Source organism: Sturnus vulgaris, chromosome 1 (assembly GCF_052056855.1).
Source record: "Sturnus vulgaris isolate bStuVul1 chromosome 1, bStuVul1.hap1, whole genome shotgun sequence".
Taxonomy (NCBI): domain Eukaryota; kingdom Metazoa; phylum Chordata; class Aves; order Passeriformes; family Sturnidae; genus Sturnus; species Sturnus vulgaris.
In genome coordinates, this window is record NC_142243.1 from 26,882,637 (window position 1) to 26,896,875 (window position 14,239).

Genomic DNA, 14,239 nt, shown 5'->3' on the forward strand with positions numbered 1-14,239 from the left:
AGAGTTTGTGCATTTTTAATGCATGTAATCTAAACATACACAATCTAATATTTAAATGACTAAACCTCTACTTTATGTATAATCAATATTACTTACTCTAAGGTAGTGGCTAAGGAAGCAAAATCTTCATGGGCAGCTGTTCAAAATGCTGCTGCTACTCTGCACCTTCTTTAGGTTATGCTTCTAACAAAATCTGCTTACAGTTATGGTTTATCTGGGTAATAGCTCTGCTACTGAATCGTGACTTACTCTTCCTAAGCCATGACAAAATGAAATTACAACCTACATTGCCTGCTACTGTAGTACTGAGTGGCAGAAATCTCTACTGGGAGCTCACTGCAATTGGGAAAAATCCAGAAATCAGCTAGTGTCATGATTGAAATAAAGCCACTGAATCTGGTTTTATGCTAACTCAGCGTGAGAGAATGAGGAAAAAAAAAAAGGCAGTTTTCGAGCTCTAAGCAGCACACCACAACAGGAAGATTTTATACATCCTCTTTGGTATGCATCTATGCATATTCTCAAAGAAAGTGAGAGGTTGAAAGAGAAGTAGTGTATAGGAAGGATAAAGGAAACAAAGTTGCTTGCACCATACTGAACTGAAGGCTTTCTCTTTCTTGCTTTTGAAAATTGATTTCTAGATATGTACAATATTGGGAAGCATTGTGACAGTAAATTTGCATATTGAAGATGCTATATTGAAATGTAAAAGACATGAAAATACCGATTTTAATGCAAATTTTCTCCATTTTACATTCCTTTTCAAATGAAGTGACAAAAGGAAGACACATATGTGTCACAGTTACTACATGGTAGCTTCCAAAGTATCAGAGCTTACAACACTGATGTACATTCCGATCTGCTTTGTCAATCTAATTCTCTTCCTACTTCTAGAGTTCCTAAAATAAGGAGCTCTTTGGGTGTTGATAAATAAAGACTTCATTATGATAGTAGAGCCATAAACAAATTTAGCAATAAATTATAATTGACCATCACTACTCTCAGTTAATAATCGGTTTGGAAATTTAGATTGTTATTTACTTAGTTAGTAGAATGTCTTGATTTTGGAAATGTCTGGAAAAAAAGTATGAATGCAAAGCTTGTAACTGACTTGAACTTTTAAACCTTTTGAGTCTTGTTTAAATTCTTGGGTTAGAATGAGATAGGCTTCCAGGAGGGCAGCATTAAAAAAACCCCACATTTCCATTGTGCATAATCTTGTTTGATTTGAATATTCATTAAGAATTAAGCAGTCAACAGAAAATTGCAAGGTGTGTGCTCTGCAGTGACATAAACAGGGACTCCTGATGAGCAAAGGTATGTGTGGAGGTTGGTGGCATCCTGTTGCACCCTAATGTTGCAAAGTGCTGTTCTATTGGAACCCGATTTTTGAGATAAATTTCTTAGCCTAGAAATATGTTTCTTGTCTTATGTTTTACATAGAACCAGAAGGTATGTAATTAAAGAATTATATATTTTAATTCCTCATTAGTCCAGCTTTATTACCCTGCAAATTATTTTAGCGCATCACCTGTAATCATATTCTGTATGATGGAAGAAGAATTAGATCTTTAATTTTTAGTCTCTGTATAAGATTTGAACACATTATCATAGTTACCCAATTAAATGCTCATGTTTACTCTCAAGGTTGATTTTATTTTCAAGTCTTTCAAAGAAATGTAGCCACATATATCACTTTAAGTAATGTGTCACTCATCAGTGTAAATTGCTAATGCTGCCTGGGCAAAGTGTAATCATATTGAACCAGGAGAGAGCAAGGTGGGGGTGAAGAAACCAAAAAAAGTGCCATTTTATGAAGTGCTAGGCAAGTAATGAATTTTAGTACAGGCAAGATTTACTTCTCATCATCATGTTAGATAGTGGAAGTGAGGTTCGGTTGCCATTCTCAAACAGAAATTCTCTTAGTGCCAGCCACATTTAATCACATTTTGCAGAAGACAGCTGGGCATTGCCAATTTGTGCTGTGTCAGCCACTTTCTCTGCAAAGGAGTGTCTCATCACTTGGATTTTAGCATTCTGTAGCAGAAAAGTTCCATCCTCTTAAAATTGGCTCAGCAGATAGCTTGTGTGGGAATATAACTGCAAGAGCATTACAATCAGTTCTACCAAGAAAATGCACGACTATTACATGGAATTTTAAGAAGGCTTTTGAAAAGATTTTCACAAAACCTTTAAAATGTATAGTGCATTGTTAAATTCTAGTAGCAATTAAGTTTATCTTAGATTTTTTAGTAAATGGGGCTTTGGTAACCGTTGAAAATTATTATTTGGTTCAGTGGTTCGGAACATCTTTGTGCGTGTTTGAAAAGTCTTAAGTGTGCTTCAGCTGTGACAAACATTAACAAAAGATTTTATATGTGGAAAACCTTGGAATCTGTAAATATCAAGATTTTTTTCTAGCTACTAATCTCATGAAGATTGAAGGGCAGATGGTATCCTTTCAGATGTGATATAAATAGCCAAAGAAAAGTGTCAAAAAGGAAATAAAATAGCAAGATAATATTTACGGAAGGTGCCCACAAGTGTACTTCGAGTGAGTTAATCACATCACATACTTATTTTTGGAAATAGAAGGGTGTCAGCAGATTGATACAGCTATTGACATAATGAATATTAAATCTGTAACCAGTCCAATGCAATAAATAAGGATACATACGAGGGAGTAATATTTACAAACATATTTTGTATCACATGAATATGCATTTGCCCTACCATGTTCTCCTACTGTGTAATCTCTCCACTTCTTAAGTTAAATGTATTGCACAAGACAGGATTTCAGAACACAATGATGTTCTAAATACTTTGTTTCATAACTTGCTGGTGGTAAGCACTTCTTGAAGATCTTTAACATGTCTGTTTTCATGTAATGATAACTTCAATAATCTTAAAATTTAAAGGCAATTATGAGAAAATACAAAAAGATTGAGATTTAGGAGCTGTGGTCTATTAATCTGTTAATAATTCTCTCACTAAATGAGCTATCGACCTGTTCTTTTTTATGTGCTTTTTGGACATAGCATAGATAGAGACTAAAAAGTTCCTTTACATAAAAATAGTAAAATAGAAGACAATATATACACTGGCTAATAGACAATGAATAATTTTACCCACTGACTCATCCCTCCATGCAAAATGACCTGCTTCAGCTAAAGAATAGTTAAATGGTTTATGCATTCTCTTGGGAATATTATTTTGAACCCTCTTAAGAGGAAGAGGGATGCAAACTGAAATCTTACCTATGATATGGAATGTGTTCACAAGTTAATTCAGGACAACAGTCAAACCATTGTCTGAAAATAAGGCATAAAGTATGTCTGTCTGTCTTACGTTGTTGTTGTGGGGTTTTTTTTGTTGTGTTGTTTTTTTTTTTTCCTTTTAATTTGGGAAGAATTAAAATGGAAAAAGGTAGGGACAGTTCTTAAACCCCAAAGAGCTTCCAGTGAATCTCAGGAGGAGGAAGGGGGACTGTTGATGATCTAGGATAACACTGCTGAACTCCGAATAAAGCTGATACTTCAAATACCCTGTTATTTTTGGAAAATCTTGTTACTGCATAAAAGGGTCTTCATTTTGGTATGCTGATTTTGATGGATTTTATCTGAGGTTTTGCTAATGTACCTTAGCATTTTGCTTAAGGTTGGAAATGCATTTTCTAAAAGAATCACCCAGTTGCTGCCAGTAGCTCTGCTTTGGTTCATATTATGGAGTGATCTTAGGAGTGTGCAAAGTGAATTTCTGTCAAGGGGCACTAAAGCCTAGGATGTATTCTGACTGCTAATGGGCATGCTGTCTTCATGACCAAACTAAGGTTATCTTTGAAATACGTGCTCTGTATCTGGCTGGTCCCCAACACCAGCTGCTCTGTTCTAAAGAGCTGCTCCTGTCACACCACAGTTTCCTGTTCTGGAGTGACTCTTACCTTTACTGTATCGAAGGTATATTTGTGTTTCAGTTTCAGCTACTGAAAGAGTTGTTTTATTCCTATTTTGATAATATGTGGAAATCTTGTATTACTAGTCTCAAGATCAAAAGCCTAAAAATTAATACACAGATCTATATTGCTAGAGAGTCAATTTTTATCATTTGTATAAGCACTATCTGCTTTTAACTGAAAGCATCTGATCTACAGTGTTAAGGAACCATATTTAAGAGTAAGAGACTTGCTGTATGTTTCCTAGTACAGATGAGAAAAATAAAAAGGAATTTTGTCTGGTAGAAGTAATCTCAACAAAGGAAACACCACAGGGAAAATACAAATATGCTTCTGGGAATGAGGCAGTAAAGTTGACATTTTGTGTAAATTTAGCCTCATAATCTCATGTATCATTTGCAGTGTTCTTAATTAGGGAAGAAAAAGGAATTTCCAGGCCTTTATGAAGGTGTTTTAAAGCTGCAGCAGTAGTTGTAACCTTTCAGTTCCTATGAGCTCAGCAAAAGATGGCTGATTAATGTCACATCTTAAACTGTGTCAACTGGGTGTTCATTCCCTTTTTTAGTAAACATCCCGTTGTCAGTGCAGCTCAGTGTGCCAGCATAAAATATCCTAATGTTTTAGCTGGCTACTTTAATTAATAAGAGTATATATATCTCTGTTTACTAATATAAAGTTAAATGGAAGTCTTCTTTAATTATTGTAGTGACTAGCATGAATAAATAAATCAAGTGTTCCTGACATTTGTTTGAAGCTTCTTAAAGGATATAAAAGATACTTTTTTTCGAATTTGGCACATTCAGATACTAGAGAGATCTCAGTGTGTGTAGGAAACATTTTTATAGAAAGCTTTTTATAGAAAGCTACTGTTTGTTCATTCTTTAAAAATGTTTTTATAGATTTGAATTAATGTTTTACTTCTCTGCTTTATCAGTTGAAAATAAATGATGGTGGTTTTTAAGGAGAGAGAGGGATAGGAAGAGCTGGAGCTATAAAAGCATGATGGCAAAAACAATGGGACTGCAAGAAGCGCCCTTGGCATAAAAGCAGAGCTGTAAGCACACACATTCATAAGAATGAGAAAATTTCACTTGGAAAGTACACAGAAACTCTTACAGGGGAGAATGGGGTGAATTAAGAAATAGGATTGCAGCAAAGTGCAAAGGAAGATTTGGAGGACACACTTGAGAACTTTACCCTGGAGAATGTAGAGTGCCTATAGAAAACCTCTGAAAAAGCAGGTGGGTTGCATGTAAAGTTAATTTAGAGAGCTAAAAAATTTATGTAATAAACTTAGACTGCAAAAAAGGATGTACTGAGCAATCCCTTTATTTTCTATTCATTTCTGTTCTATTCCCTTTCTTTTTCGATTTCATCTTGTTACTGGAAGAAAATTCTGGAAAGGGGAAATGATGAAAACAAGTCTTGATTTAAAAAGTAGACTTTGACAATTTTGTGATTCTTTTGGTGATCACACATTTTAATATAACCCTGTTTTGCATTATGTTGGGAAAATCTGGACTTCAAGGAGTTGAAAAGCGAGAATCAGTGCTGAAGAAGATATAAGGAGCTAAATAAATATTACTTAAAGGACTACTCAAAGATGAAAAAAAAACCCCACAACCCTATGAATGTGCTGACCCTGTCTTGAGAATTAAGTTAGATGATACAATTTAAAGCTTTGTTCCAACATCTGACAGACACACTCTGCATGCTGATGCATAATATCTGAAGATTGTGTGCTTGAAAGAAAGCTTTTTCTGAGCTACATTCTATTTTTGTTAGAATAAAGCAGCTGCTTTTTGGAGCAAAGATCTTCTCAAGTGTTCAGTCTTCTCATTCAAGTTAAGAATTAGCCAAATACTGTGAGCAAATTTTGTCTGTGCTTTCTTCCAAGCTGCTGAAGTGGACTAAAGGAAAGTATTTTGACTATAAATAGTGCAGATGTGCAGCTTGACCCAAAGAAATGAAAGTAAGTTTGCTATTGTACCTTACTCCCAAGTTGTCATTGCCTCAGTAATCCAAAAACACAGACAGTTTGGAGCATTTTAAACATGGCTTGAAGAGAAATGCAGCTGAGTAAAACTTTCTTCTAGAGAGACTATATGAATGGATGCTGTGCCCCTGATCATTTCTGAAGGAATAAAACTTTGCTTAGGGAAGGAGACAACTGCAACCCCACATGTAGCTTTACTAATGGAGCTATTGTAGCTGCAGCACTGCCCTCCAGAAGGATACCAGATGACTTTGTACATCTGTTGTTTAGAAAGTCTTGTTTTAAATGTTGGGTGTAAGGTGCCCATGTAAATATTTTGTAAATATGTTGAAGTCAATAATTGCAGTACTAACAATAACTGCAAATCTAACAGTGCATGCAGCTACAGAGTAAACATGTACCAGAGTACCAGATTATTATTACATAGATCTATAGTGCATGAACTGCACATCAGCTGTGTGAGAGACAGCAGCAGCAAAATCAGTCCACCCTTACTGTGGCTCTAGATGTTTGTGCTGTGCTTGAGAATTTGTCTTGCAGCTCCTGAGGTTTGGATTTGGGGATGTTTTTGGATGGTGGAAAAAAGAATTGGAGAGATCAGAGCTGTACCAAACAGGCACAGGGAAAATGAAATATCCTGATCTAGCTGTAATAAATTGTGTTTTCTGTCATAAAAAGCTTTTTGAACTAAAAAAAATAACGTCTATAAACTCTGTAAAGTATAAAAGGAGGACAAAAATAACATTTTAGGCTATAGTATCTGCCTATAACCTAATTCACAATACAAAAAACCTAGCAGAACAATACACAGGAAGAAAGCAGTGTGGACAAAAAAGGAAGAAAGTACTGAATTACTCTTACAAGCACTGATAATAGCATACTACAGCAGTCTTGCCAGTATATTAATATCCTGCAAAAGATACTAATATAACATCTGTTGCTCTGGTACACCAGATAATTACCAAATCATGCAAGACGTAGGACATTTAACACACACACACACATGCACAAAAAGGATAGATATTGGGTTTTTCCCTTTAGTGAAAAGATTCTAAAGGAATCTTTAGTGAAGAGATTCTAAAAGCTCCTGCTGATGATATACATGTTCATACAGAAATTTTTGCCAATAGCGTAAGCCGTACTATGTCTGTGATCGGTAGTTTTAATCCATGGCAGTAACAGAGAAGTTGTATTCCTTATTTTATACATAGTGGATGAGTTTAGTGTTTTGAGTGACTATAATTAGAAGTTTAATTCCCTTTTATTTGTATTCTAATGTGGTTTTATTAATTGCAGCGTTTTAAGAGATGATTTTCAATACAGTTCAAAGAATTCTGGTGTCAGAAAAGGCAGCTATTGAAAGGGTAGCTAAAAGAATAACTTTTGAATGTTGGGAAATAGTGAATGGTGAGAAAATAAAAGGGAAATACAATAATCCAGGAGACTTTGATTGAGAAGGTGGAGAATTCAGTCCCAAGAGAGGTAGGATTAGTACACTGAGTAATGGAAATGTAGAAAATATGTGAGCTAGAAGGGGGAAACTAATTCAGGCTCCAGAGGTCAGTGAATGATAATACCTTCAAATAGTAAAATGTTCTTCTGTTTTCTGTTTCTATTTCCATATGATAAAGTTAGAAGAATAGAAATGAAAAACATTTTTGAGAGTGCCCTTTCTAGCTTTAAATATATGTAAATATTTTTTTTCTGTTGAAGAAGGCATCCAGATAAAACAGATGACCCTGTTTCCTTTCATCGTTTAATCAAACACTCCTAGTAAAATACTAACAATAGTAGCATGCTTATTTTAAAACAACAAGTTAAGGTGGGAATTCACCTTGTGCACTTGGAAAGCTGGGTAGATTTCAAAGATGCAAGTATACTTTGTCAGTACTGTAGTTTATTGGAAGATAAAGGGATAATAAATTTTAATGGGTGGGTATTTATTATAAACTTGTACCCTTCTTAATTCCTTCATATTGTACAAGGTGTTTGGAAAAAAAAGCAAAACTAGTGTGAGGCTAAGAATGTAATTTAATTTCTATATTTGGAAAACAGAAAATTATAAAAGGTATTTGTTTTGTTTCTGTTTTTAAAAGAAGGCAGAGGTATTAGAGATAGTTAAGATTATTACTTGAACTGAGGAGGTTTCAGAGTGAGCTGAGAAAGAGACCTTGTTGCCTTAACAGTGTATAAACATAGAAGTCATCGTCCCCTTCTCCAGAGAGAGAAAAAATAGCCAAGGACATAACAACAGTGTTCCCTCTGTGACTGGAAGCATAGGAGGTTAGCACATGAATGTTAGAGGTTGCATTTGTAATTTCCTATCTTTGGAGAGGGCAGAAGAAGAGAGGAGATTGTCAGATGTTGAATAAAAGCAGCATGAAGAGAATGACAAAGGCATAATAAAAGACAAAGGGAAATTTTATAACTGTGGAGCATGACTTAAAAGTTTAAAGCCCATATTCTTGCTTCATTAACTAACACAGGGTAAAGTCTGAGGAACGGCAAGGTGATTGATCTTGCATGTGAATAGATCGAGATAAACTGTACATTTCTCCCTGGGGTTTTACTTTGGCCACCTTTGAACTGTGGAGAGCTACAGATATCTTGTCTGCAGCAGATTTTCCGAAATTCTGGCTAAGATGTTGGGAATACTTTCAAAGTGTGCCCCTGGGGTGTAAGAATAAGAACAGTAGGAGTGGCTGCTCAGCTGCTGGAGGGATGTTCTGTGGTCTGGGCTGGAGAGGCACTGTGTGTCTGACCCAGGAAGGCTTTTTCTGTGCAGCACTAGAAATGACACTCTGTGAGGCTATGAGCACTTTAGCACTTCAATAAAAATGTGCTAATTTCATCCCACAGTGCTTCAACTGTAAGAAGCTGTCTTCATGTTTCAGAAAGGCCTTTCCCCCCCCCCCCCCCACTTTTGTAAGTCTAAAGGGGGACAAATATTTCTACTTTGTTACTGTTAGAAGTCTTTGTTAGTAACTTTGGCGTCCAATTCATTACTGCAGTCATGTTTTCACAGCCTGGTGTGAGAGATAAACCCTTTGCAAATGAAGACAGCATCCATTTTCTTTCTACCTCAGGCCACACAGAATTGATTGGGGTAATAAAATGACAGTACGATGTAATATACTGACGGCTCTTTAATTTGAAAACTAGTTCCAGGCTGATTCAAAACTTGTTTAAAGCTAATTTATGACTTGTGTGTTTCTCAACTGGACCAAGGTAAAGGATGATATATGAAAAACGATGCAGAGTTAACATAATATATTCAAACTTGTCAGCTTGAAATCATTTATAAAGGATTTGTTTCAATCCTTTTTTAGTTTTGTTCTAAAGAAGCAATAGCAGAAAAAGTAGTGGCTTTTAGACTGGTATGAACACTGTGTCACTGTGGCTGACACAATTTTTCCATTGTCATGTTTCAAATGGAAATTCTTTTTTTTTTAGGAAGGTATTTTCTGCATAGAAAATACATTTTCTGCATAAAAATACAAAAATATACATTTTCTTTAAAATAAGAAATAATGTTGGGTTTCTATTTTGTTAAGTCAGTATCTTTGCTGACAGTAACATAGATTGGTAAATACAGCATTTTAGTGCCATGATGTTCACTGTGTGCTTTGCCTGTATATGTATGTACAGACTACCCATGCCTGTGTATATATATATATATTTATATATATATATATATATATGTCTGTATCCTAATTACGTATACCATGCATACTTGTATATGTGTCTCAATCTTGAAGTAAAGGTCTGGTTTTTGAAAAGCAAAATGTGAGAATAGTGAAATTCTTAAATTAAGCCACAACATCAGCATAGCACAAAACTTAAACATTTCTCTTTGAAATCTATCACTTTCATGTTACTTGGAAATGAAATCCACATCTGTTCTGTATGCACTATTGATTTTTCAGCATACTGTGTCAGTGTTCCTTCTGCACAGAAAAGGACAAAACTAAAAGCACAATGTGTGCTCCTGTAGGGTAAATACTGCAAAAACTAGTAAGCAGATTCCATGCCAGGACTAGAATATCTGATTTGTGATGTATTTGTGTCAACATATAATTAAAATATGATTTTTTGCAGAAAAGAGATTGATCAAGCCTATGCAGTTGTGGTATCTTAAACTACATGAACATTTAGGTCAGAAAAGAGCCATAGTTAAAAGCAGGGCTATCTTTCTCGCATAAACATAGCAGAATGTCTACACATTTCATGTTGCCTCTTCAAGGTTTTGTAAATCCAAGAAGGTTCATGTTCTAAGGAGCTTTGATCAAAATATGCATTTTTTCAGGAAAAAAAATTATCACCGAGCATTTGGAATTTCTTTGTTTATGGTGCACTTATATTTTCACAAAGTATTTCTACATTTTAAGGAAGCTGGAAGTACCATTTAGTGGCTTTCCCCCATAATTTATTAATTAATATAACTAAATACTGTGATCTATTATAGAGCTATGTGTTGATCTGTCTGACTTGAAAATGGAGATTTGTGATTTTTCCTGTGTAGTTTAGAAAGTACATTAATAATTTAATGAAGTGGGAAGGGCTTAAACACCAGAAAAGAAATGTACCAAAATAGTTACTGTGTTAATTATACATCCATAAACCACCATGTCCATCACTGCTACAGCTGAGGCTGACAGATCAGTGATAATGCTATTGTTATTGTTTTCGTCATGCAGGACCCTGAAAAAATAATAAAGTGACTTTAGGACAATAAATTTCAATCATTTTTGAAGTACCTTTTTCCTTTTAACACCTCTTTGGTAAAAATACTGATTCAGATTAGCGGTACAGTTTTTTGCCTTTCCTTTAAAAGTGCAAATGATGCTAATACTTTTTCAGGTTGTTTTACTTGCCAGAGTACAAGTAAAAGTACCAGGATTACCAACCAGAACTGTTGCTCACTTGGCCACAAGCTTATGGCACACCTGGAAGCAGCTCCAGTAAAAGTTCTCATTTGCACCTTGCAGCATTTTTATTGCGGTACCATCCATGAAAGGATCTCATTCCACTTACTGAATATGTCTGTTTCTGAAAGCTGTATTTCACATGTTGCCAAACTAGTTCAGAACAACATAGATTGCCTGTGTTACATATTTAGATCACAGAATAGTCTGGATTGGAAGGGACCCACGAGGATCATCAAGTGCAGCTCATGTAAGTCAGTGGCCCATACTGGGATTGAACCCAGGATCTTGGCGCTATTAGCACCATGGCCTGACCAACTAACAATGTGAAAAGAGATAATAAAACCAGTGCAATTGGAAAGGGAGGCATATTTGCTTGGATTGGTTTCTGAATAATAAAGTAAATTAGATTTCCATCCATCTCTCTAAAAATAGAAGGATTAAATTAGCCAGCTGGTTCTTAGGAGAAGGGTGGCCAAGCTGCTGGAGAAGAAGATGCTCAAGATTTGATAGAAAAAAGAATCCATGGACCTGCTGAGACAAAGGAATGTAACAGGAATGTAAGCTTACTAAATTGCAGTTGCTCAGATAATTTTTGAAAAACACTGTTTGTTACTTTAAAAAAACAAGTAACTGAAAATGGTTGCTACCATTATCTGGCCACAGGTAATAACAGCATAACAAAAGCTTGTTCAGGCACAAAATAGAAGCAAAATTCATGGAGAGAAATCACTGAACCAATGGATTCAGACAAGTATATAATTTTCTTCCAGCAGATGTGTTTGTTACTTCTGTTTTTGTAAGAAGCACAGAAAAGCTTCTGGAAACATATTGAGCTGATAAATTGCATGGCATTGATTTAACTTTCTCAAGGAGAAAACAGTGCTGTTCTATATTCAGAGTTAGCTCATGGGTAATTGGGTCAAGAAGAAAAATTCTCATCGTCATAGTTCACTGGAACCAAACTGAGGTGGCCTTTGAGAGAGAGGGTGTTTGCCTGTGCAGGTTCAGGAAAACCAGTGAGCTGTCAGGATGAACATGATGACATGATGCAAAGTTCCTTTTGATGGCATATATAGCATGGGGAAAATCAGACATTTTTTAACAGAATTCTAGAGATGTTTCTCCTCGCAGCTCACTCTATTTGGCTGATATTCTTCCAAGATACCTCATTTTTTCTTTTGTTCCACAGATCCAGCATTATGCCCATAAAACAGTTCAGTGCAATGGCAGCTGGACTTTACTGTTAACATTTTATTTGATGGTATTCTTTAGTCTTCACTAAAAGATATTTTTTTCTGAAAGCTGTTTTTTTCCTAAAATGTCTTCCTCATACCATTAGGAACATGAATTTTAAAGTGGCATGTGACAAAATGGTCCAGTGTATCCTTTTTCTAAGTCACAGAAAGGTGATGCAATGAGAAAGGTGTAAAAAAGCTTTATTAAAAATATTTGAGCTCAGAAGGTATTTTTTCCACTTCATAGTCTTTGGGAACTCCTTCCATGTGTTAATTATTTTACAGTATCTGGTCTCACCAGATGTGATTCTCTGTGTGACACAGTAATGGTTGTTGGACCAGTGCTCACTTTTTCCCTTTCCATGCAATGGGCTAAACTGCAATTGATGAATATTATCATTATGAAATTTTAATTTACTTTTTACAGATTGTTGTGTTTGAAAACATAATAATGAGCTCTGCAGCTTGCAGTTTCCAAAAGTATAATCTTGATTTCCCTGCAATTAGTGAATATACAAAGTGGTATATCAAAAGCACATACTCTGCTTGCTAAGCAATGACATCTGAAATACCTTCTGTAATGAGCATTACCACAAGCACAGTAGAGATTGTACTGACTAATGGATTTCTTCTCTGCATTAAAATGTCTCAGTCTCTGCTGTTTTCAAAACCTCTGTGTGAGGCAGTGAAGGTATTCAAGTGGTTTTTATTTTGAATTATTTAGTCATGTTGCATGGCAAAATTCAGGCAATTTGGAAAATAGAATGTAAATTACTTAAGAATTTTTATTTATTTTGCTGTAATGTTAAATTTACTAAAAGGCAGCAAACTCTACTAACTTCTTTAACTTTACCAGGTTGTGTGCTATATTGATTTGCAGTGACTTTGTAAAATACATTTATTGAGGGTTGCTCTAGCATGGTTCAAGCTGTTTTTCACAAGCATCCATCTGCCATAAGTGGACAAAATGTAATATTCCCTTCCTTGCAGTTCAGGAGCAGGGGTAGGTATGGGTAAAAAAACCATGCTTATTCAGAACTTTGCAATTCTGAAATGCTGTGACTACTTAATAAGTCTTAAAATCCTCTAATGAAGAAAATACTATTATCTCAAGAGAAAATATATGACAGATGGTTTTGACTCGGGCAAAAGAAGTTGCCCAGAATAAAAAGAGTAGAGTTTCAGACCTCAAGTATTTTTTATTTCTCTCTGTGCTTAAAGCACAGATCCTCTGAAAAGTCTCATTTTCTTGGCGTGCCACATCAACACGCTGCTGAGGGGTCTGTTTGTGTCTGTTGCCCTCAGGACTCCGAGCCGTCAAATGAGGTGGTCTCAGAGGCCCCAGGTAACGTGGTACCCTCTACCTCAAGAAGTAGCTCTGAAGAGCTGGTATCGGTGGCACAGAAACGTCCAGAAGAGGTAGGACATTCTGTGTCTATTTTTATCCAAGATTAACTGTTGGGGAATACACATTTGCCTCTGTTTTTCATGCCTAGTGTTGTACTACTAATAACAGAGACTTTTCAAAGCTAGAGCTCAGTCTTATGCTCCCATGTAAACAGCATGCAAGACTAAGGTAAAACTCAGGGCTATTATTAATGGTACCCACAAGTATATTCCATATATATGCTACTTTAAAAATACTGTTCCTTATTGTCAGTAATTAGGAATTATTGGGGTTTTTTTTGTTCCTATCTTTCACACCCTGATAGTAACAGGAGCCCTGTTAGATTCTGTCTAAATCAACCTTATTACACTGAGTAGTCAGAAATAAAATCTGTACATAGGTACATAGGTAGTTACAAACTTTTATCATCCTTCACAAAATTCAAATATGTCTGGCTTTTGGCTTGTGTGAAAGAAAGACTCTTCCTGATATTGGGCCTTTCTTTGTTCTCTTGGTTTCAAAAAAGTAGTATGGTCATAAGTTCATACTTCCTTTTGTTGTAAGCAAAGGTGATTGTAAGGTAGTTCCATAGGGTAGCCAATGACTTCTGGTGGTTTCTGTCCCTGCTGTGTGTCCCTGTCACTATAGCTGGAGGAGAGGTTGTCTGTAGAATTCAGACTCATAACTTCATTTCATGGTGGCAATCATCTTCCCAGAGAAACGTTATCCTTAAATTAACCT

At 35.6% G+C, this 14,239-nt stretch overlaps 1 protein-coding gene across 1 annotated transcript in view; it reads left to right on the forward strand.

Annotated features, from left to right (window-relative positions):
* PHF14 (PHD finger protein 14) overlaps positions 1 to 14,239 on the forward strand; it is a 159,415-nt gene that overhangs the window by 114,068 nt on the left and 31,108 nt on the right. Inside the window, exon 18 of the mRNA XM_088160059.1 lies at positions 13,417 to 13,530. Coding sequence (XP_088016185.1) covers positions 13,417 to 13,530 — 114 coding nt within the window. The remainder of the gene's footprint in view (positions 1 to 13,416; positions 13,531 to 14,239) is intronic.